At 39.1% G+C, this 25,534-nt stretch overlaps 3 protein-coding genes across 3 annotated transcripts; 2 read left to right on the top strand and 1 right to left on the bottom strand.

Moving 5' to 3' along the window:
* The first annotated feature begins 2,216 nt into the window (after positions 1-2,216).
* Positions 2,217-3,131, top strand: LOC103053963 (olfactory receptor 14C36-like). The gene has a single exon (XM_007441888.4). It carries the CDS (start codon positions 2,217-2,219, stop codon positions 3,129-3,131), a length of 915 nt encoding a protein of 304 aa, XP_007441950.4.
* A 6,801-nt stretch (positions 3,132-9,932) lies between these two features.
* Positions 9,933-10,847, top strand: LOC112542473 (olfactory receptor 14A16-like). Its single transcript, XM_088142553.1, has one exon. It carries the CDS (start codon positions 9,933-9,935, stop codon positions 10,845-10,847), a length of 915 nt encoding a protein of 304 aa, XP_087998679.1.
* A 6,264-nt stretch (positions 10,848-17,111) lies between these two features.
* Positions 17,112-17,939, bottom strand: LOC148215809 (olfactory receptor 14J1-like). Its single transcript, XM_088142521.1, has one exon. The coding sequence runs from the start codon at positions 17,937-17,939 to the stop codon at positions 17,112-17,114; it is 828 nt and encodes a 275-aa protein (XP_087998647.1).
* Between the last annotated feature and the right edge of the window lie 7,595 nt (positions 17,940-25,534).

The following is a 25,534-nucleotide window of genomic DNA, read 5'->3' as shown; positions in this document are numbered from 1 at the left end:
AGATGGATGTCCAGACCCTTCATGAAAACATCTAATGAAGACAAATCATCACATTCTTTGGTTATTAGTCCCCCATCAAGCTGTTCTTACTGTTAGAAACTGTTCTTAACATTTAACCTGAGAAATGTTAACTGGAGAATTTTGAGTTCTGCTACTTTTATGACAAAGAAGCGGCTAATGTTCGGTGGGTGGATAGGTTTGGAGACATAAATCAAAGTGCAGTGAGGTAAGCAGAAGCAACCGAAAGAAGAATGTAAAGTCTGAATGGATGCTTTAGAAAATTTGTGTGATGCTTGGAAGACTGAAGACAGAGAGTGGGAGAAAGCCAACTTCATCCTAGCTGCACCTTCCTGTTGACTAGGAGAGAGGACTTATTAATATGCTTTCCTTATTCCTCATTTGTCCTGCTAAAATGTACTTTTACCATATATTTTTAAATAGTACCCAGTGAGTATGGAGATGAGAGTTATAATCTTGTATCATGAACTGGGGTCTGCCAGAGCACCAATTGTGTTGTGATTTTTACACTATATTTTACTAAATTGGCTTATTCATTCCAGAAGCACAAAATGAAATTATAATCAATAAATAAGCAAATTATCTATTCACTAAGAGATGAGAAAAGTGGTATAAAGACAAACATAATAAGCAGTTGAAAATTTATGGGGAATACAGCATGGATAATACTTAAAGTCACAGCAATCAGCAATGCAAATGGGAAAAGTTGAAGGAGAATGTCTGCCCAGTCTCACTGTGACATGGAACAAGTCCCTCTTAATATTATTTTTATCTCCTGTAGCTTCTAGGATTAGATTCTCTGGATTTCACTGAAGGGACTGTTGGAGACATCAGGGGTGGATTAAGGCCAACTGGGACCCTAAGCACAGCCCAGCAAAATTCTCCTTTCGTCCATCCATTGCTTAACTGACAAAACCTTAAGATTCAATAAGTACTGAAAGGGAAATAATAGATTAAAAACTCAGTTATCTTCCAGGCCATCCCCCATCTGGACCGCACATTATTTTAAAATTATTATTATCTAACACAAAAGAACAGTAAGCAATATAAGCAAAGTATTTACTTATATCTAGGGCAATAGAAAAATGAAAATGTTCAAGATTTTTTCCACATTTTTAATAAAATTAGTATCAGGAAAAAAAATGTAATTTAATTGCAGTATTCAAAACTAAAGCCAAGTGTGACAATGGAAGAGATAAGGGCATGCTAGGGGAAAAAACTGTGGTGCCCCTCTTCCCTTGGTGCCCCAAGCATGTCTTTATTTTGAATAATGGTTAATACAGGGTAGGGAGGCACCCCACTTTTCTTCAAAGTGGGGTCTCTTCTGGGACTTCTAAAGCTGAAGGATAGAATTCTGGATTAAAAAGGGAACTAATCCCTGCAAACAATTTTTCAAAAACTTCTTTGCATGACCATAGTGTTGAGCAAACTTTGAGCCAGATTGGGATACAGTTGAAAAGGGAGGAGGAGCAAATGTTGTAATAGATGTCTGAAGTTCAAATTTTCCTTCCTTAAATGAGTATGTCTTTTGGTAGAAGACTATTCAGCCAATATTTATTTGTTTCTTTGAAGCATTATCTCATTTTTCAATCCAAAAATCCCACAGAGCACCTGACAAAACAATTCTGTCTCTGTATGTGTATGTTTGTGTGCATTACACACATTCAGACTTTAAAGAGTTTCTGCTCCCAAGCACTAGTATATTAATTTCCTTATAAGTTTCATAATTTTCTTTCTCGTCTTTCCTCCAGGTGATCAAGGAACTACTTATAGTACCCCTTCCTCCAATTCTTCACTAACAACACAATCCTATCAAAGTAGTGAGAATCTGGATGGTCTAAATTCTCCCAGTGCAATTCCATGGCTAAAGATGGATTTGGCAAACTCTCCTGAATTCTAGGTAACCATTTTAACCAATACAACAAGGAAAAGGATTGGGATGGGAAAGGGGGAAAAAACAGGAAGTTTCTGGCTGGTTCTTTAGTAAGTGGCGGATTGAAATATATGAAGAATGTTCTGATTGGACATAGACATTCTTCAATCATGTAGTCCTCTTTTAATTGATGTCACATTTGTCTTATATTTTTTACTTTCTCTGCCCAGCATGTATCAAGGGATAGCTTCACTGTTTTATCTAATGGTGTATCTCACCTCTGATTCCTCGCAGATGTGGCATTTATCTTGATTATAACTTAAATATGGATAATGAAACCACACTGACTTACTTTCTGCTCCTGGAATTCTCAAAAGATAGACATCTGCAGCTTCTACATTTCTTCTTATTCTTCATATTATACCTGGCAACTGCAACAACAAATCTGTTCATCATCTCTGTAGTAGCTTTGGACCGTCGACTGCACAACCCAATGTACTTCTTTCTAGTGAATTTGGCAGTGCAGGATGTGGGAATTGTTTCAATCATTGTCCCCAAATCCATGATAAATTCTCTCATGGATACCAGACACATTTCTTACTTTAGTTGCCTTGCACAAGTCTTTATCTTTGCCTGTTTTGAAGCTTCTGATTTGTTCATCCTGACAGTCATGGCATATGATCGATATGTTGCCATTTGCAATCCATTGCACTATGAGATGGTGATGAATTGGAAAGCCTGCACCAAAATGGTGATTCTGGTGTGGCTTACAAGTCTTCTCTATGGAATGTTGCATACCATTGTCACCTTTTCCATCCCTTTCTGTTCTAATGTTATCAACCAGTTTTTCTGTGAAATTCCACAATTGCTAAAGCTATCCTGCTCTGGATTCAGTGAAACTGAAGTGGGATTTCTTGTGGTCAGTGTCATAGCAGGAGTGGGTTGCTTTATTTTTATCATCGTCTCTTACACCATGATTTTCAAGGCAGTGTTGAGAATTCCTTCTGTGAAAGGAAGGCAGAAGACCTTCTCCACTTGTCTTCCCCACCTGATAGTCTTTTCTGTGTTTTTCGTAACAGTATGCTCGGCCTATCTGAGACCCCCCTCTAGCACTCCAAGTTACTTTGATTTCACATTAACTGCCCTATATTGTTTACTTCCACCCCTGTTCAATCCAATCATCTACAGCATAAGAAATAAGAATATCAAATCTGTCCTGTCTAAATTACGGAGATTCTGATATTTTCTTTTGATGATGTTTTCTATCCTGTTTTTCCTCACATTGCACTTTCTGTATTTCTTGCCTTATTTTTTCTGAGGAAATAAAAGAAGATAGAAGAGATAGAAGCAGAGCCTTGCCACTCTGGACCAATGGCAGCACTTGAGAAGGTCCTGACCTACAATCCTGTATCCTTAGTTACTGATCTTGTTTTTTAAGATATTAGGAGCTGGTTTGGCAGCATGCTGGCTACCATATTTTGACAAATGCTGTTCCAGACTTCAGTTGATCTGGTGTCAGAATCCAATAAGATGAATGAGCCCAGAAATCTAAAAATCTTTCTAATTGGTCTGGGAGAAGTTAATGAGAGCTCCTGTTTCTGCTTAATGGATTTTTTTTTTTTTTATCTGCGTTCAGTCATTACCGACTCTGCAGTGACTGCTTGGACGAGTCCTTGCAGTTTTCAAGGCAAGGTGTTTTCGGAAGTGGTTTGCCAGTGCCTCCTTCCTAGAGCAGAGCCCAGCTGGCGAGCGCAGGAGGTGGGGTTCCCGTTGCTTCGCGCCCTTTTCGGGAGCACATGGTTTTTCGCGCTTACTGGCAACTGCTCCCGACTCCTTTTGCAAGGCGCTGCCAGCATTTTTCCTCCCACCGGAGTGAGAGTCCCCATTTATCTACTCACGTGAGTTTTCGAACTGTTGGGTTGACAGGAACTGGGAAGGAAACAGGAGCTCACCCTGTTAACGCAAAGGCTGGACTCGAACCACTGAAGTGTCGACCATTTCTGGCCGGCAACTTTCAGTGTCATTAACCCGCAATACCTCGTACTTTTTCTGCAAAAACAGCTGCTGTGAGGGCCTCAATGGTACCAGAGTTAAGGCTGTCCTGAACTTGGGAATTGATATTTGGCTTTGATACCCACCCAGTTTGAAAAAAGGTGAATGACTGCCCAAGAACTCATCTCTGGATATAGTGCCCAGACCTAATTGGACTTCCAAATCCTTGACATGCTGTTTAAGGCTGCCTCTGACCCATCATCAGAACTGCATTAAGCATAAACCCAAGTCATTACTTAAAATGAGAGGCGTTAAGCCTACAAGGGGAAAAAAACCTTTAACCAATAATAGAAAATGCATATCCAAATATGGCTTCCAGTTTTCATTACACCAACCTTATGATGTCACACCACGTTTGGAATATATTTTGGGAGAGGCAAAATCAGTAGTTGCCATGATTTTCTACCTCTTCTTGGACTGAAGTAAATGTTTCTAATTTTTTTTCCCCAAAGATAGTAGATCTTGGGTGATATATGAAAAAGGGTCACCATTATGTTTTTTTTAAAAAACACTTGATGAATGGTGTTTTGGGAGCCACTTTCTGTTAGCTGGTTGGGAACGGTATTTTTATTGTATTTTTAAAATATATATTGTATTTTAGATCTATTTGTCAACCAGAGTTGCATTGGTGAGGTAGGCAGCCATATAAATGGTGTGTATGTGAGTGTGGCTGTTTGTCTGGCTGTTTGTGTGTGTGAACAGCTCTCTGTAGCTTCCAGAGAATGGCTTCTTGAGTGCTCTTTCATAGAGGTTGGCTCTAACACATTTGCAGCCTTCTTTTAAATTTTCTTACAACCTTTAACCTTAATTGCAGGAATGAATTTATATTTCCTGATCTTTATTAATGGCTTTTCAATATAGGTTTTGGCCTCTCTACATAAAGAAAAGACTATAAAGAACAAGGGGCAGAAATGGTGGCACAGCAACCCGAACAAGAGGAGAGTGGCGTTTGAGCCAGTAGAACAGCTCTCAGTCAGGCACGATAGGATGGTACCACCTAAAGGTTTTATACTGTCAGACAGAGAAGAAAACCCATTAATTTCTTCCACAAAGCAACAAATTGAAGGGGTGCCACAAACACATACACACACACACACATAAAGACACAAACACACATACATAAAATGTGTTGCTACAAGCTAATAGAAAAGTGATTTAATCTCTTCACAGGAATAAAACAAAGTTTCACAAAATTCCTAAAAGGGGGAAATCCATTGAATGCTAATGGTTCTTCTGTATTAAATGGGATGCAGAAGTGGACATCCAAAGCTATAAACTCAGATTTGTCACCAAAAGATACTTCCAAAAGCTTGTCAAGGATGATGAAATCTTTCCACCTGTCATAAGGAGATGACTTTTGAAAACCTTTTATAAAGGTGCCACAGTATGAGGATTGTGAGAATAAACCCATAATCAAGTATTCTGTAGCACTTTTTTTCCAACCTGGAGCAAGCATCAAGAACAATCATTGATAGTTTTGGCTTTCTCAATTCTGACTTATTCTGGGGTGGATGAGTATTTGCCAAGCTCCCTGTTCTATTTGACTTCATTTATTTTAACAAAATGCTTTGCTTACCAATAAACAAATACTTGAATAAAGACAATTGAATGAAAAAAAGCAATTTCTAGAACCAGAAATATTTAATATGTATAAGATTATACATATACAGTGGTACCTCGGGTTACGAACGCCTCTACTAACGAACATTTCAGGTTACGACCAACTCGGGATACGTCCAGAGTCACGGAACGGATTAAGTTCGTATCCCGAGGTACCACTGTATAAGTATTATGAGTATAAGATCTCATAAGCATTTTTAGAAAATAAAAATGGTGGGCAACGGGGGATTCCCTACAGAATACAACTAGAAAGAGTACCCAGAACCAAAGTCAAACATTTATCTGCTGATAAATAAGCATTAACATAAAGCTGCAAAAATTCCTGCATGACCCAGAAACTTGGGGACTCCTAATCTACTTCATGCTGCAGGCCCATTTTGAATACTACATAGCGTTCTGGTTCTCAGCAATGACAGAAATACTAACACTGCAGATTGGGGACATTCAATGAAGTGGATAGAAAACCCAGAATTCATGCTTAAAGAACTTATTGATGTTATTCATAACCAATTAACAGAACTCATAGCTATCACAAGATAGGCCACAGCTTAGATAGCTTTGAGATGGAGCATGGAATCACTTCAAACTGGGATGTAAAATTGAATCCCAGGTGATGAGACCTGCTATAAAATATCTGTCATGAAAGTCTTCTCACTTAATCCTCATTTGAACATGGAAAGCAGTAGCTGCTAATTGCTAATTTTGTTAAAAGTACAGAAGCTCATTATAATATTTTGCTAGTTTTCATTGTATAGTCTAGAGGGAAACAAAATGATTGCCTGATGTAAAATCAATGTATAATTAAGCTTTCCAAATATAAAGTTAAAGGTTCCCACTGATGATGCATCTTTTTCATGACTGATCAAGAATAGCATTTAACTATTACTGGACCAATATTGAACATTCTAAAGAGCAGACATCAACAGAGAGAATAACTCTGTGAAGAAAAATTGTAAGTGATTTGTATATCCATTGAAAAGCCATTTCCAGGTATCTGGGGCAACTTGGCCTTACACATCCATGACTTGAATTTGTATTAGACTAACTTCTATACTTTTGACATTAGGGAGAGGATTTAATGAAATGAAATTAGAAACTAGTGTATCCCTATAATAGAAAAAGGGTTTAGGGTCGTGAGGATAACAAGGACAAATTTATTTTCAGAAATTAGACTATAAAAGGTAGGTTAAAGGTCTTATGAATCAGAATAATGAAAATTTATTGCAGGGGACAGGGTGGTACCTATGCTTCATAAATAAAAAAAACAAGTGCATACTTAACATGATGGCATATCTTCCAGACTGGATATTAAAAATAGAGATATTTTACAGTTTGCACAAATTTAGCCTCCATTGGGTGACCTGATCACTAATTGCTGAACTTAGCATTCCTAACATCATTTCTAGGTCCATCTGCACATATGAGGTTTTTTTAAAAAAAAAATCTGGTTAAATGTTTGATTCACATACTTTAAAAGGGTGCTGAACATTAACACTTCATTGTTAGTTTAGGGTGTGTTTATATTGTAGTGAAAAAGGTGGGACAAACAGTCCCATATTATTTGGTGGGAAAATTCAACTGTTTTTCAAGTTAGCTTTCAATTAGCTTCTATACTGAATTATAGAATGATATGATGTGTATGAAAAATTTCAAGAAATTGTACCTCCAACACTGCACTTATCAATCAGTGGAAAGATCTATCTGAATACACCATTACTGTGGCATATTATTGTATTAACTACACTAAAATATAATAAGAAACTAGGAGAAAACTATGAGTGATGACAAAGTATTACCAAAACCTATCATAGAATGGAGGAAGTGATTGAGACTATAAAATACAATTCCCCACTCAGTGAATAGATCCAAGTTAAAGTATCTTTGATAGATGGATGTCCAGATTCTTCATGAAGACATCCAATGAAGACAAATCATCACATTCTTCGGTTATTCGTCCCCCATCAAGCTGTTCTTACTGTTAGAAATTTTTCTTAACATTCAATCTGAGAAATCTTAACTGGATAATTTTGTCTCCTCCTACTTTTACGACAAAGAAGCTGCTAATGTGTGGTGGGGTGGATAGGTTTGGCCACATAGATCAAAGTGTAGTGAGCTAAGCAGGAGCCACGTAAAGAAGAGGGTAAAGTCTGAATGGATGCTTTAGAAACTTTGTGTGATACTTGGAAAGACTGAAGACAGAGAGTGGGAGAAAGCCAACTTAATCCTAGCTGCACCTTCCAGTTAATTTGGAGAGGGGACTTATTAATATAGCTTCCTTATTCCTCATTTGTCCTGCTAGAATGTACTTTCACCATATATTTTTAAATAGCACCTGGTGAATATGGAGATGAGTTATAATCTTGCATTATGAACTGGAGTCTGCCTGAACAGCAATTCTTTTGTCATTTGTACACTCTACATTATTAAATTGGCTCGTGCATTCCAGAACTGCAAAATGAAATTATAATAAATAAATAATCAAATTATCTGTTCACTAATATATGAGATAAGTGATATAAAGATAAACGTAGTAAGCAGTAGAAAATTTATGGGGAATACAGCATGGATAATATTTAACGTCACAGCAATCAACAATGCAAATGGGAAAAGTTGAGGGAGAATGTCTGCCCAATCTTACTTTGACATGGAACAAGTCCCTTTTAATATTATTTTTATTTCCTGTAGCTTCTAGGATATAGTACACTGGACTTCACTGAAGGGACTATTGGAGGCATCAGGGTTAGATTAAGGCCAACTGGTAACATAAGCGCAGTCCAGCAACACTCTCCTTTGGTCCATCCATTGCTTAACTGAGAAGAAATTACGATTCAATACGTTACTGCAAGGGAAATAATAGATTAAAAACTCAGCTTTCTTCCAGGGCATCCCTCATCTGGACCCCACAACTATATAAAATCTGATTTAAAATAATAATAATAATAATAATAATAATAATAACAACAACAACAACTATTATTATTATTATTATTAATATTATTTAACACTAAAGAACAGTAAGCAATATAAACAACTTATTTACTTATAACTAGGGCAATAGAAAAATGAAAATGTTCAACACAGTTTTATGCATTCTTTAATAAAATTATTATCAGGGAAAAAATGTAATCTAATTGCACTATTCAAAACTAAAGCCAAGTGTGACCATGGAAGAGATCAAAGCATGCTAGGGGAGAAAAACTGTGGTGTCCCTCTTCCCTTGGTGCCCGAAGTATTTTTTTTTATTTTGAATAATGGTTAATGCAGAGTCGGAAGGCACTCTGCTTTTCTTCAAAGTGGGGTCTCTTCTGGGACTTCTAAAGCTTAAGGATAGCAGTTCTGGATTAAAAAGACAACTAAACACTGCAAACAATTTTTAAAATCTTCTTTGCACGACCATAGTGTTCAGCAAACTTTGAGTCAAATTGTGAAACGGTTTAAAAGAGAGGAGGAGCAAATGATGTAATGGATATCTTAAGTTCAAATTTTCCTTCTTTAAATGTGTATGTCTTTAGGTAAAAGACTACTCAGCCAATATTTATTTGTTTGGCTGTTTATTTGTTTCTTTGAAGCATTATTATCTTATTTTTCAATCCAAATATCCCCCAGAGCATCTCATGAAACAGTTCTGCCTCTCTGTATGTGTATGTGTATGTGCATTACAGACATTCAGGCATTACAGAGATTCTGGTCCCAAACACTACTGTAAAAATTTGCATATGAGTTTCACAGTTTTGTTTCCTGTCTTTCCTCCAGATGATCAAGACACTATATGTAGCACTTTCTTCCAATTTTTCACCAACAACACAATCCTATCAAAGTGCTGAGAATCTGGATGGTCTAAATTCTCCCAGTGCAATTCCATGGCTAAACATGGACTTGGAAAGCTCTTCCAAATTCTAGGTAATCATTTTAACCAATACAACAATGAAAAGGATCAGGATGGGAGAAGGGGGAAGGGGGAAAAAAAGAAAAGTGTTCCTGGTTGGTTCTTTAGTAAGCAATAGATTGAAATATATGGGGAGCGCTCCAATTGGACATAGACATTCTTTCAATCATGTAGTCCTCTTTTAGTACATGTCACTTTATTTATATATATATAATGAAATATATATATATTTCAAATTTAGACACCACCCATGAGGAATTAACTGTGGGTGGTTTAAAATAAAATCAACAACTAAATATTAGTTAAAATAGAATAAACACAGTATAAAAATACAGTAAAACCAAATACATTCATACATTTGTTTTTTAGTTTTCTTTTTTTTCCCCAGTATGTATCAAGGCATAGCTTCACTGTTTTAATCTAATGGTATATTTCAGCTTGATTCCTCACAGATGCAGCATTTATCTTGGTTATAATTTAAACATGGATAATGAAACCACACTGACTTACTTTCTACTCCTGGAATTCTCAAAAGATCGACATCTGCAGCTTCTACATTTCTTCTTATTCTTCATGTTATACCTGGCAACTGCAACAGCAAATCTGCTCATCATCTCTGCAGTAGCTTTTGACCATCGACTGCACAGCCCCATGTACTTCTTTCTGATGAATTTGGCAGTGCAGGACGTGGGCATTGTTTCAGTCATTCTCCCCAAATCCATGATAAATTCTCTCATGAACACCAGACGGATCTCTTATTTTGGTTGCCTTGCACAAGTCTTTATCTTTCTCTCCTTTGAAGCTTCTGATTTCTTCATTCTAACAGTCATGGCCTATGATCGGTATGTTGCCATTTGCAATCCACTGCACTATGAGATGATGATGAACTGGAAAGCCTGCACCAAAATAGTGATTCTGGTGTGGGTCACAAGTCTTCTCTATGGGATGTTGCATACCATTGTCACCTTTTCCATCCATTTTTGTTCTAATGTTATCAACCAGTTTTTCTGTGAAATTCCACAATTGCTAAAGCTATCCTGCTCTGGATTCACTCTACCTGAAGTTGGATTTCTTCTGGCTAGTATCACTGCAGGGTTCGGTTGCTTTATTTTTATCATCATCTCTTACACCATGATCTTCAAGGCAGTGTTGAGAATCCCTTCTGTGACAGGAAGGCAGAAGACCATCTCCACTTGTCTTCCCCACCTGATAGTCTTTTCTATGTTGTTGGTAACAGTGTGCTTGGCCTATCTGAGACCCCCCTCTAACACACCAAATTACTTCGATTTCACATTAACTGTCCTATATTGTTTACTTCCACCCTTATTCAATCCAATAATTTACAGCATAAGGAACAAGAATATCAAATCTGTCCTGTCTAAATTGTGGAGATTCTGATATTATCTTTTGGTGATGTTTTCTATCCTCTTTTTCCTCACATTGAACTTACTACATTTCTTGCCTTAGTGTTTCTGAGGAAATAAAATAAGATTGAAGAGACAGAAGTAAAGTCTTGCCACTCTGCACCAATGGCAGCACTTGAGAAGGTCCTGACCTACAATCCTATATCCCTTGTTACTGACCCTTATTTTTAAGGTAGTAGGACTTGGTTTGGCAGCATCCTGGCTATCATAATGTTAATGAGAGCTCCTGGTTTCTGCTTAATGGAAGCAGCCTCCTATTAATAACAAAACGAAAGCAGAAATTAACTTTGTGCAAATGTCTATAAGGATATTTTTGTCATGCATTCCCATTGTCAAAAGATTTTAATATCAAAAGAAGGAACTCAATTACTTGAGGTTTTTTCATACATTACACTAAGGCATTGTTCATTTAACACTGGAGTGATGAATAAAACACAATTTCTACAATCTGAGTATATCATAAGCCATGAATCAGGTTTATAAAAATATATTCAGTAGTCTATCTTGTTCGTCTAAACTAACTGGTCCATGTGGATCACTACATGGTTCTGATAATGGAGCAAGGTTTTGGTGACTTGACCATTTTTAGAAGAATTGGAAAACTGTCTGTGACCATGATTTAAACTTGGTCTCAAATTGTTGAAAGTAGAAAAATGTAGACCTTCCTTTCAGACTTCATGCAGCATAAGGCAATAAATCTTGACTCTTCAAACACTTAACGCCATATTCAGAACTTGCTTGTATTTGAATGTGATAGTCATGAAGTAGATAGATTATACCTTTATTGTAGACATTCTTGTAAACACAGTCCACCTGTCTTCTGCAGTATACAGAAACCAACTCTATGTAGAAATCTATATTCTGTAGATGTATGAGACAAACGAGGGGATGAGCCTTACTATAGGTGTTATATGTTTGTTTGGCTGTCTTTTAACTCAGTTCCCCCTGGGATAACTGTGGTTTGTGGGGGGGTGGTGGAGGTGGAAAGGTTCAGAGGAGGGAAGGTGCTGGTGGGTTGTGCTTAGGGTGCTGAGGGTTCAATACTGGTCTGAAGCTTCCTGGGGCTTACTATCCTGTCTACTGTATGTGTGCTAGGATTGACTGTGGACGAGGTGGGAGGTGAGTTGTTCGCGGGGGGTGTAGTGTTGGAGGTTAGCGTGCTGGCTGGGTCAGAGGCAGGCAGGAAAATCATGGTGCTGATGGATAATGGTAGGGACCATGAGAGTCAAGGGACAAGCCATTCACAGAGAATGTGGGCCCAAGCCTTCATCCTCAATGCCTGTCATCAAGCAGTCATTCTCTTCTGTTTTCTTCTACCTTTCCCAGCATTGGAGCCTCCTCCAGAGAGCTGGGTCTTCATATAATATGTCCAAAGAAATGTGGCTAGTATCTCTTTTTCCATGTAGGGCTCTAATTAGTGTTGAATAATGCTAAGCGCTGGATATCCTGAGCATATGAAATTAAGGATATTGTACGATAGTTTGCACACTCTTTTAAGTGTTCTTTTTTTTTTTTGGTACCAGAATGCAGATTGACCTCTTCCAATTGATTGACCATTGGTCATTCTCCAGATTTGCTGGCATAGCTTGGTTAGAGCCTTGACTGATTTTTTTATGTTGCTTGCCATATTTCAGTGGGTATTCTACAACACCAAAGTTCAAAAGCATCAATACACTTCCTATCCTGCTCCTTTAAAGTCCAACTTTCAATTCGATAGAGTGCCACAGGGAACACCATGGCTTGCAAGATTCTCCTCCTTGTAGGTATAGACACATCACAGTATTTGAATATCTTTTCCAAGGCCTTCATGGCTGCTCTACCAAGTGCTAGTCTGCAGCGTATTTCTTGACTGCTTTCCTATCCTTTACTGTTGATTGTTGATTCTAAAAGGCAAAAGCTATCCATCACTTCGAAATCTTCATTGTCAATTCTAACAATTCTTCATTGTTCTACCTGTTGTCATTAATTTGGTTTTCTTTATATTTAAGTTTAGTCCCATTTTTTCACTGTGCTCTTTGATTTTTAGTTCTAGGGCTTGCAGATCCTTTGCATTTTCAGCTATCAGGGTAGTGTCCTCAGCAAAACACAGCTTATTGATGTTTCTTCCTCCAGTTATAAAACCACTTTTGTCTTCTTCCAATCCAGCTTCCCTTCATGTATATTCTGCATATAGGTTGAATAAGGGGAAAGTATGCTAACTTTTCACACTCCTTTGCCAACCTGGAGCAAGTCTGTTTCACAATGTCCTGCCTAGACTGTGTCTTCCAGATCTGTATATAAGTTTCTCATGAGGACAACGAAATCTTATGGGATTCCCATTTTTTTATGAGCACATTCCACAGCTTGATAGGATTGACACAATCAAAGGCTTTTCTATAACTGATGAAGCACATACTCTGCTCCCTTATTTTCCATTCTCCATTTGAAGAGTAGCATTTTCTTGGAATAAGCTCATTCCAGTTGAGCAATTATCTTGGCAAATGAGTCAAATAGGCCTTCTGCATGTTATCGGTTTATATTTTTATGACATGAGATAGTGAAGAGGTGGGAAGACCAGCATTTTTATCTCTCAGTTTTCACTTGAAGGGACAGACATTGATTTGCATTAATCAGTACTGTAAACCTGTAGGAAGGTAACATACAGCTAATTTGATACTAGTTGTTTTGCTAATGTGTTATTTATATGTCTGTTCATGGACCTCTATTGATGTCATTGATTTATTGGTGTACTATTCAGTTTTGTCATTTTTTGGTCATATGATGGTGCTCCAATTTGGAAGTCCATGTTTTACACTTGCTTAAGGGTTTATCTCCTCATCCTTTGACTGTTTTATTACTTAATTGGTAAGCAGAAATCTCCTCTTATTTTCCTTTCATTTACTTCTTACTTTGTGGGGAAAATTTCTTGGTCTAAAATTAAGAGGACAGAGAAAAGAGGAATCATTCCCCCATCTTTATCTGAAGGGAAAGCTGAAGTTGAAGAATAAACAAAAACTGTATTCATTCCTGACTCACAAGAGAAACTAAAAAAGCAGAAAGAAAATGGTCTGCATCTGCTTGTCATGTTAAACTCTAGAGGTGAATATGCATAGATCAGGGTTGAACTGTGGAGTCCTTGGGGTTCTCTGAGCTTGGTGTTTTTCATGCAAACGTTTCATTACCCGGCTAGGTAACCTCTTCAGTGCTAAAATGGGATGGGGTTTACTCTCTGTTTATATACTGTGGCATGGCCTGCCAGTGTTGGTGGGGGTGGGGGTTTTGTTTTGTTCCTCTGGTAGTTCCTTGATTAGGGTATTGTTCACTGCTTGATTGTGTGCCTGGTGGTAACCTCTGCTTATCTGGGTGTTGATTGCTGGTAAGGAGATGTCCTGGTCTTTTGTTTTCTTTTCTACTGTCTCTTTTGAATAGTGCATAGATGCTGTTTATGTGTCTGTTGATGGCTGCCTTGTCTGAATACCAAGCTTCCAAGAATTCCCTTGCGTTTTTGGATTTAGCTTGGTCTAAAATGCTGACAGTTTCCCAGTTAAAACTATGGCTAAGTCTGTCCATGTGTTGTGAGATTAAGGAGGCACTTTTTGATAAAATTGTGTGGATATCCATTTTGTTGGAAAAATACAACATCTTCCAACAAAATACATACATATACTATGCAACATCTTCCATAAAATGGATATCCACGCACCTTTGTCAAAAAGTGCCTGACCACTCAACCTACTACAACACAACCTACACAAGCTATGAAAAGGATCACACTGCCATACATTAGAAACGTCTCAGAAACCACCAACAGATTATTACAACCACATGGCATCTCTGTAGCACACAACCCAACAAAATCACTCCAAAATATCTTAAGTAAACCAAAAGACCCAGAAGCACAAGAAGAAAAAACAGGAGTCATCTACAACATACAGTATAAGGACTGCAACAACCACTATGTAGGACAGACAGGCAGAAGGTTGGCAGAGCGCATCCTTGAACACCAACTAGCAGTCAGAAGACATGATGAAAACTCCTTAATCCAGAATTTTTGGAATCACATATCAAGAAAACAACATTTATTTTTTTCAAGATCTGCCTCCATAAACAATTCAGAAATGCAAGCTATTTATTGGAGCTCATTTGGCTGCAAGACAAAAACCAGTTTGGCCTAGGGGTTAAGGACTGAGGCTAGAAACCAGGAGACTCTGAGTTCTAGCCCCGCTTTGGGCATGAAAGCCGGCTGGGTAACTTTGGGCCGCTCACTCTCTCTCAGCCCAACTCACCTCACAGGGTTGTTGTTGTGGGAAAGATGGGAAATATTAGGTATGTTTGCTGCCTTGAGTTATTTATGAAAATAATAAAGGTGGAATAAAAATATTTTTAAAAAGACAAAAGGAGATTGAATATTGTTGTGTTTTATTTTGTCCAGCAATTTCTGTTTGCCTCTGGATTCTGCACTAAAGAGGTTTTTTGATCTGGAAATTCAGAAGTCGTTTTTGGTCTGGGAAGAAGTCACAGCCCTTTTATATATGTTTAATTTTTTTTTCATATTTTTTAAAGAGGGAAATGAGCCATTTTGTCTTGGGGGCGGGGGAATTCCTACACTGTTTTTCAAGATGCTCTTTGTTGAAATCCTTGTAGTAGTTCTTCCTACTCCCCTTCCTACTCCACCTCCTACTCCTTCTCTTCCTCTATTTCCTTTATTGATTTTGTTCAGTATTTTGTTATTGTTTTAAAAGTTTATCTCAGGCAAATTTTTAGTTTTCTTTTTACTTAATCTTTGGAAATATTGGTTTTTCCATTTACAGTTTTTATTGCTTTTAGTTACTTCCTGAATGTTAAAGGTTTTTGATGTACTACTAAAATGTGACAGATTTTTACAAAATTAGCTAATATGAAACCTGAATTTGTGGAGTTGTTTACAAGAAACTTATATTTGTCCATAAAAAATGGGAATACCAAAAATATATTAGTGGCAATTCAAGAACTGCTGGGGATGTATTAATTTTGATTAATGGGTCTTAAAAATTTGTAGTGGCACAAGAAATGTAACCCAGAACTATTTATTTTTCTTTTAACTCAATATGATTGAATGTTTTGATAACCACACTGAATTTATCAATTTCTATGGGCCTCCTAAGAATTATTCAGTTACTTTATATAGAAACTTTGGGCATCTTTTTTCTTTTTTTGCAATGGATCAGATATTTATGGGTAACAATCAAATTTTATATTTTTGTTAGACCATGACACTGCTCCATCTAAATATAATTCCCACATCTTGAATGTCTTAGAAAGTTATCCTACATGTAGAAAGCATTGCAAGTTTAATCTGGTGGATATATGACAATTTTTAAGTCTTTCACACAGAGTATACTTTTCCCACTAATTCTACAGCAGAGGTCTCCTTGATTATTTTGATAGTAACTTGATCTTCAGTTGCTAATATAGGGAATTGGCTGATCTGTAAATTTTTAAAATACACATTTCGGGGGTCTTCGAACTTTAGAAGCATTGATCCGCCATTGCTGATCCCAATCTTAATTCCATGTTTTCAGTTTTTTTTATGGAAAGCTAGATTCAAGGAGCATAACTTAACTGTCCAGACTCAGAACATTCCCATGTTAATTAAAAAAAAAATACTGATGCATTTGTTATGTGAATGGGTCCCCCTGCTCCCAAAGTGTGTCTCTGAATTTGGCTGCTTGAGTAAGCTTAATATTATTAAGGCAACAAGTCAAAGATGCTAATTGCAGGAAACAGAACCCTTCTATATAAATATCTTCATGTATTCAAGGGAGCCTGCCAGGTATGTCAAAGTGCACCCAGCTGCATCCAAAACAGAAAACAGAGTAATATACCTGTGTTTACCCTTTGAACTGCTCCCCACATCCAGGAGTATTGTGGCTTTAGGAACTCATTGAACACATGAATTAAACAATAATTGGTACTGACTGGTTCTTAATTATAGTTCCTTATTTATATACCCAGAATGCATTCCCAGAGTCCAGTAGTGACAGTAGAGCATATACTAGCACCTCAGTATAGCATATGGATATAGAAGCACTTCTAAACACTATAGAAAGCAAGATACAAGAATCTTAATTTAACTATCCATCTCAATACCATGTTTCATGTTCAAAAATGGTGTATAAAGGAAGATTTAATTCTGCATATGTAACAGATCACAATTTAGAGTAAATCACATAAATAAGCAAGTTATACAGAAAACCCCACATTAGGAACCCTAATCTATTTACAAGTTGTCATTATGCTTAATATCATAATTAGATGAGGGAATAAATTTAGAGAGCTTTACATTTTTCTTGCTAAGATGCCGCCAACCAAGAAATTTCCAAAAGGCGGCTTTGACATCTTTGTTCCTCATGCTGTAGATTATTGGATTCATCAGTGAAGGGACCAACGCATAGAGCACAGTAAATATTTCATCCAACCTAGATGGAGAACTAGCAGGTAGTATCAGGTGAGCCAAGAGGCTACTGCCAATGAAAACAGAAACAACAATGAGGTGAGGAATGCATGTTGAAAAGGCCTTTTCCCTTCTCTCAACTGAGGGCATTCTCAGCACGGTGCTAAAGATACGCACATAGGTTGAGATAATGAATGAGAGGCAGCCAACTCCCAAGGATGCACCAAAGACAAGAGCCCAGGTTTCACCAAGATAAGAATCAGAACAAAAGAGCTTGATTAATTGTGGAACTTCACAGAAGAATTGATTGATAATGTTGGAGCAGAAAAGCATTGAAAAAATATTCCCTGCGTGTAGAGCTGCATGCAGAAATCCAACCATCCATGCCCCTCCAGCCATGTGGAGGCAAGTGGACCACTTCATTATGGATGCAAAGTGCAATGGGTGACAGATGGCAATGTATCTGTCATAGGCCATGACAGTAAGAACGAAGAAATTTGATGACAAAAAAGAAACATAGAAAAACAATTGTACCACACATTCAGAATACGAAATCCATTTGGAGTTCATCAAGGCATTAACTATAGATTTGGGTATAATTGTGGTGGTGATAGCAAGGTCACCAATAGATAAATTAATTAGAAAAAAATACATTGGGGTATGCAGATACCTATTGATTGCTACTAAAACAATAATCAGTAGATTTCCCACCAGGACAAAAAGATACATTAACAAGAAGGCTGTGATGTGTAAAGTCTGGACCTCTTGATTTCCAGTAAATCCCAGAAGCACAAAACCTGCTATGCTTGTTCTATTCAACATGGCATTATGAGGTCTTCTGTTGGAAAATGAAATGTAAGTTAGACATAGATTTATTTCACATTGAGAAGCTCTGTTTCTCCCTAAAAGTACCAATGTCTTATATTGCAGCAGTTACCATATAACAGTTTTTCACAATCTCTGCACTGTACTTTCTGATATGATATATTTTTAGAAGATATAGCTTTAAGAAGTAGCTAATACTATCCTGAAATTATTATAATTTTTATAATTATACAACATGCACCAACACTAAGCTTACCTTTTTTTTTCTCACTCTACTATGTGTCAGAATTCTCTTTTTTTATCTCCCAAATTTTGATCTCATCTCCCATCGTGCCTTTCCAAAGGTAGATTCCACCTGACAGCAGATCATGTAAAAGTTATACTGTGTTCAGTGTTTAATTCCACCTCACAGCATGTGCCGTCTTCAGAAGAATTTTAAGAATGCAAACTTAACCAATGCTCTGATCTTCCTTGAAAACAAACTATTTTTCTCAGGATGTAGCTATCATGGCCACCATGTGAACTGACAGAAGAAATAGCCTAATGGCAGTAAATATTTAAAATAGTTGAGATACAGGATCTCAAACACACTTTTAAAGCCATATTTTTAAAACTGTCCATAAATAATTATTAAGAAAGAGATGCTGTTGGAAAAAACAGATATTCTTTAAAACATTCAAAGCAATAGAATGAAGTAATATAAGGTTTTAAAGGGGAAAAATAAGGTTTTAGATAAAGCATTACTTTCCCCTAAACTAAATCTGTCAGGATCTACGCAAATCAGAACCTTCAATTGTTTTTACTTTGCTTTTATTGCTAACCATACTTTTGCTTTTATTGCTAACCATAGATCAATAGTGAAATACTGGGAATGTTATTCTAACCGTTTGCTTGACCTGCCATAAAAGGGGGGAAAAGGAGGCCAGGTGCCGTTATCTCTATCTTGAACCAGACATCCAAGGCCAGGAGGTGTGAGAACCAGGGCAAGGTGCGAAGAGCTGCAAGCGGGAATAGAAACCTAGAAGGGGGGGAAGTTGGGCTTAAAAGGACAAGGCTTTGCTATGTAGAATTAGACTCAACAAACTATGATGCTGTATGCTTCTCCTGAATAAAGAAATCTCTGATGGAACTTTTGGTCTCCAGAGGATTTACTGAATTTTGGGTTTGAGTGTGCAGACTCTGACAAAATCAAACTGATCCACAGCAAATGGCAGACAAATTTCTACTTTTCTTGCACGGTCCATGTTTCCTTTACATCCTTCCCTTCAGCTTTTACTCAACAAAGTATAAGGAAGACATTACCTTACACCTTTCATTTCCTTTTCTTCTTTTCTTCAGACTTTGTGATCCTTTCTTATCTAACACATCCCCTCCTCTTCTTATTGCAGACTCAGACTCCACACTTGTGACTCCATAGCTGTACACTTAGGAAACCTGGTTCTGAGCAGGAATGAAGGATACAGACATATGATGGCTACCTGGCTGATCTTGGCATCCACATATTTTCTTTCATTTCCCCAAGTAGCTCTGCACTAATAAAACACAGTTAAAACCAAAAGAAAACCAAAGGGTTGATTTCATTAACTGTCACACACCATCTTCTGAATCTGAATTCTAAGGTTACCTTTCATGTCTAGATTAGAGTTGGTCTAATTGGAATGAAACATAAGCCAAATAAATACAGACAGACAGAGCTTCCTCAACTTTTCAAAACCACTTCCATGGGGAATAATAAGGCAGTGTTAAATATATCTATGCACAACTGAACAATGGCACAGTAGCAATTTTGATAGAGTCTGATCCAATTCTTCAACTTGATTGTCAAAAATATTGTTTCCTTTAGTTGTTAGGAAAATGTTATAGATGCACGAAACCTCACTGCCTCTGGGCATCATCCAGGATCGACCATACCTCATATTTCCAAGGTCCATCACAGTTTTTTGAGACAACAGCCCTAAAATGAGGCTCGTGTGTAGTCTGCTGCATTTCTAAAGGATGCCTAATTTTGTCATCATTACTTTCATTAGAAAATCTTAACTTTTTTTTTTCTGCAGGACTGTATGGAATTCTCAGGGGGAAAATGCTATGAATAAATATATTAGTAATATACAGACAGTCTGTTTTTGGTCTCAGCTTATTAAACTAGGAGGTGTTACATGGAATTATTTCTTCTTATTAAAGTAGCATATAAATAAACCCTACAAAGAAAAGCTAGATATTTATGTTTATGATTCCTATTCTGAAAGTTTACCCAAAATGTATTCAGTCTGTAGTGCAGAAACATGGCTAAAATTTTGTTTTAACTCAATACATTCAGGCTTCTCTAGATATTTTCTCCTGTTGGCTGCCATGTTTAAAACTACAAAATGCAATATGACATCATGACACAGGACTCATTCTGAAAGATACTTGATATACATACTGTATGGTGGCCCCTTGGTGAAAATCATTTTTGTGTATAACAAGTATAATTCTTGATACACTAACAAGAATAAAAGTTGCATTCTACAAATATCTTCTATGTTTGGAGAGATTTAACACTGCTCTGCTCCCCCATTTTCTTGCTGTATGAAAAGTAGAATTTTCCTGGAATTCATTCATGCCAGTTGAAAGAGAAGGAGAAGGCATGAAAAGGAGACATACAGTAAACAAAGAAAAAAAATATAACTAGATAAATGTTTTTTAAAAAGTCATGCAGCTCAACCTTTGAACAACAAGTTAAGCATTAACAATATAGGAGAATTTCTGAGTCTATTTACAGCAGAGAGATGCACACTTTCACTGAAGTATACATTGATTTATTGATCAGCATTGGAGGCAAAGCCAAGTTTTAAGAGGGGAAGGTTACACTCCCTCTTTATGTTGTTGTGTTCAGTCGTTAAATCGTGTCCGACTCTTCGTGACCCCATGAACCATATTGCGCCAGGCCTTCCTGTCCTTCACTGCCTCCCTGAGTTTGCTCAGTTTCATGCTCATTGCTTCAGTGATGCTATCTAACCATCTCATCCTCTGCCGTCCTCTTCTCCTTTTGCCTTCAATCTTTCCCAGCATCAGGGTCTTTTCCAAAGACTCCTCTCTTCGCATTAGGTGATCAAAGTATCTGAGCTTGAGCTTCATTATCAGTCCTTCCAATGAGCAGTCAGGGTTGATTTCCTTTAAGATTGACTGGTTTGACCTCCTAGCAGTCCAGGGGACTCTTAAGAGTCTTCTCCAGCACCACAGTTCAAAGGCATCAATTCTTCGGCGCTCAGCCTTCTTTATGGTCCAGCTCTCACAGCCATACATTACTACTGGAAAAACCATAGCTTTGACTATGCGGATCTTTGTCGGCAAGGTGACGTCTCTGCTTTTTAATATGCTATCTAGGTTTGCCATAGCTTTCCTCCCAAGGAGCAAGCGTCTTTTAATTTCATGGCTGCAGTCTCCATCTGCAGTGATCTTGGAGCCCAAATAAATGAAGTCTGTTACTGCTTCCATTTCTACCCCTTCTATTTGCCAGGAATTGATGGGTCCAGATGCCATGATCTTAGTTTTTTTAATGTTGAGTTTCAAGCCAGCTTTTGCACTCTGCTCTTTCACCCTCATCAAGAGGCTCTTTAGTTCTTCTTCATTTTCTGCCATTAGGGTGGTATCGTCTGCATATCTGAGGTTATTGATGATTCTCCCTGCAATCTCAATTCCGGCTTGTGATTCTTCCAGCCTGGCATTTCTCATGATGTACTCTGCATATAGGTTAAATAAGCAGGGTGACAGTATACAGCCTTGTCGTACTCCTTTCCCTATTTTGAACCAATCGGTTGTTCCATGACTGGTTCTAACTGTTGCTTCTTGGCCCGCATACAGATTTCTCAGGAGACAGGTAAGATGGTCTGGTATCCCCATCTCTTTAAGAATTTGCCACAGTTTGTTGTGATCCACACAATCAAAGGCTTTTGCATAGTCAATGAAGCAGAAGTAGATATTTTTCTGGAACTCTCGTGCTTTCTCCATGATCCAGCGAATGTTGGCGATTTGATCTCTAGTTCCTCTGCCTCTTCGAAACCCAGCTTGTACATCCGGTAGTTCTCGGTTCATGTATTGCTGAAGCCTAGCTTGTAGGATTTTGAGCATAACCTGGCTAGCATGTGAAATGAGTGCAATTGTGCGGTAGTTTGAGCATTCTTTGGCATTGCCCTTCTTTGGAATTGGAACGTAAACTGACCTTTTCCAATCCCGTGGCCACTGTTGCGTTTTCCAAACTTGCTGGCATATTGAGTGCAGCACTTTAACACCATCATCTTTTAGTATTTTAAATAACTCAGCTGGAATACTGTCATCTCCACTAGCTTTGTTGTTAGCAATGCTTCCTAAGGCCCACTTGACTTCACTCTCTAGGATGTCTGGCTCAAGGTCAGTGACCACACCAGCATGGATATCAGGGACATTAAGATCTTTCTTGTATAGTTCTTCTGTGTATTCTTGCCACCTCTTCTTAATCTCTTCTGCTTCTGTTAGGTCCCTGCCTTTTTTGTCTTTTATCATGCCCATCTTTGCACTAAATGTTCCTTTGATATCTCCAATTTTCTTGAAGAGATCTCTAGTTTCCCCATTCTATTGTTTTCCTCAATTTCTTTGCATTGTTCATTTAAGAAGACCTTCTTATCTCTCCTTGCTATTCTCTGGAAATCTGCATTCAGTTGCTTATATCTTTCCCTTTCACCCTTGCTTTTCACATTCCTTCTTTCCACAGCTATTTGTCATGCCTCATCAGACAGCCATTTTGCTTTCTTGCATTTCTTTTTCTTTGGGATGGTTTTAGTTGCTGCCTCCTGTACAATGTTACAGACCTCCGTCCATAGTTCTTCAGGCACTCTGTCTACCAAATCTAATCCTCTAAATCTATTCATCACCTTCACTGTGTACTCACAAGGAATATGATCTAAGTCATACCTGAGTGGTCTAGTGGTTTTCCCTACATTCTTCAATTTAAGCCTAAATTTTGCAGTAAGAAATTCATGATCTGAGCCACAGTCAGCTCCTGGTCTTGTTTTTGCTGTCTTTATAGAGCTTCTCCATCTTTGACTGCAAAGTATGTAATCAATCTGGTTTCGGTACTGACCATCTGGTGATGTCCATGTATAGTTTCTTGTATAGTTCTTCTGTGTATTCTTGCCACCTCTGTGTAGAGTTGTCTCTTGTGTTGTTGGAAAAGAGTGTTTGCTATGACTAGCTTGTTCTCTTGACAGAATTCTGTTAGCCTTTGCCCTGCTTCATTTTGTGCTCCAAGGCCAAACTTTCCTGTTATTCCGATTACTCCTTGACTTCCTACTTTAGCATTCCAATCCCCTATGATGAAAAGGACATCTTTTTGTGGTGCTAGTTCTAGAAGGTGTTGTAGGTCTTCATAGAACCAGTCAACTTCAGCATCTTCGGCATCAGTGGTTGGGGCATAGACTTGGATTACTGTGATGTTGACTGGTTTGCCTTGGATATGCACTGAGATCATTCTGTCGTTTTTGAGGTTGTACCCCATTACTGCCTTTCCCACTCTCTTATTGACTATGAGTGCAACTCCATTTCTTCTAAGGGTTTCTTGGCCACAGTAGTAGATATAATGGTCACCTGAATTAAATTCACCCATTCCCATCCATTTCAATTCACTGATTCCCAAGATGTCGACGTTCAATCTTGTCATCTCATGTTTGACCACATCCAGCTTGCCTTGGTTCATAGATCTTACATTCCAGGTGTGAGATTTGCCCCGTTTGACAGAGAAACTCTCGTGACACGTGTGGTTCACAAAGAAGGTTTACTCATGCGTAACGTAGTAGTCACAAGCAAAGCCAGGACTGGCTTGGTACAATTGCATCACTTGTTATATTCCCCCCTTCCCGCGCTTTTTCCCGCCCCGTGATCACGTTGCAGCTGCGGACTATTGGGCCCCCAATATCCCCCTTGATTGTTCATGATGGCAGGATCGGTCAGAGTCCATTGTCCTTGATTGCCAGTCCCCCTCCGGCTGGGTTGGTTCCTCCCTGCTACGTGCAAGCCCGCGGGTTCTGTGCTGCGTTGCGATCTTGTTTCGCTGCCTGCGGCCCTGTTCCTTGCTTGCTCGCGCCGTTATCAGTTTATAGTTAAAAGCTTCCGCTGTGGTTTTCCTGTTTGGCTGGCCGCAGGTGGCCCGTTAATTAGCGGCGCTTTCGGTTCCTCTTTTCCCCGCTAGCTACCGCCGGTGGATTCCGCATGGTCTGGCTGCGAGCTTCCCTGCAGCCCCGTGCTTCCCTGTAGCCTCGTGCTGACCGAACCTGACATGCCACCCCCCTGAAGACAACTCCCCTCCCCCGGCTCTACTTCGGCTTCCCGGGGTATTTATTGTAAAAGTCCCACACTAGGTCCGGCGCCCTTATGTGGGTTTTACTCACCCATTCGCTGTGGGACTTGGGGAAATGTTTCCATTGCACTAGGAGCTGGGTCTGCCCCTTGTGCCTCCAGGCGTCCAGTATCCGGTTGATCTCGAAGTGCTGCTCCCCCCCGACCATGATGGGTGGCGGCACTCCCTCCGCCTTGTGCCAGGCGTTCCCCGGCTGGTGCAGCTTTAGCAGGCTGCAATGGAACACCGGGTGGATCTTCCCGAGGCTTTTCGGGAGCGTCAGCCTGACGGTCACCGGATTGATGACCTCTGCAATGGGGAACGGCCCCACAAACCTCGGGCTGAGTTTTTTCGATGCCTGGTGCGTCTTTAGGTTTTTGGTTGACAGATACACCTGGTCCCCCACTTTCCATTTCTCCTCGGGGAGCCTCTTGCGGTCCGCGTGTTTCTTGTAGTCGGCTTTGGCTCTTTGCAATGCCGCGTGCGCCGCTCGCCGGGTCGCGTCGATTTGGGCGAACCAGGCGTCCAGGGAGTTGATCTGGGATTCCGGCTGAGGCAACTCCGGCATGGGGACGAAGTCTCTCCCGGTGACTACTTTGAATGGAGAGAACCCGGTACTCTTGTGGACGGCGTTGTTGTATGCCACCTCCGCGAATGGTAGTAGCTCCGCCCAATCGTCCTCTTGGTGCCCCACATAGCAGCGCAGGTACTGTTTGAGCCCCCCGTTCAGGCGTTCCGTGGCTCCGTCCGTCTGCGGATGCGCCGCGGAAGAAAGGGCTTGTTTCGTCCCCACCCGCTTCAGGAACTCCCGCCAGAACCGTGCGATGAAGTTGCCGCCCCGATCGCTGACGACCCATCGGGGCGCGCCGTGGAGTCGGTAAACATGTTGCACGAACAGTCTCGCCAACCCCTCGGCCGTGGGGACTCGCCGGCAAGCTACAAAGTGCGCTTGTTTGGAGAATAAGTCCGTGACCACCCAAATGGCAGTCTTCCCCTTACTCTCCGGGAGCTCCACTATGAAGTCCATGGCGACCTCTTGCCATGGGCCGTCGGGTTCCGCTACCGACTGGAGTAG

The sequence above is a fragment of the Python bivittatus genome, unplaced genomic scaffold, assembly GCF_059951505.1.
Source record: "Python bivittatus isolate LINGU-HERP-01145 unplaced genomic scaffold, Pbiv_v1 ctg000440_np1212, whole genome shotgun sequence".
Classification (NCBI taxonomy): Eukaryota; Metazoa; Chordata; class Lepidosauria; order Squamata; family Pythonidae; genus Python; species Python bivittatus.
This window is presented reverse-complemented; position numbering and strand designations above follow the sequence as displayed.

Excerpts from the sequence above, each read along its gene's own strand:
- LOC103053963 (XM_007441888.4), top strand. The coding sequence starts at position 2,217 with ATGGATAATGAAACCACACTGACTTACTTTCTGCTCCTGGAATTCTCA.
- LOC112542473 (XM_088142553.1), top strand. The coding sequence starts at position 9,933 with ATGGATAATGAAACCACACTGACTTACTTTCTACTCCTGGAATTCTCA.
- LOC148215809 (XM_088142521.1), bottom strand. The coding sequence starts at position 17,939 with ATGTATTTTTTTCTAATTAATTTATCTATTGGTGACCTTGCTATCACC.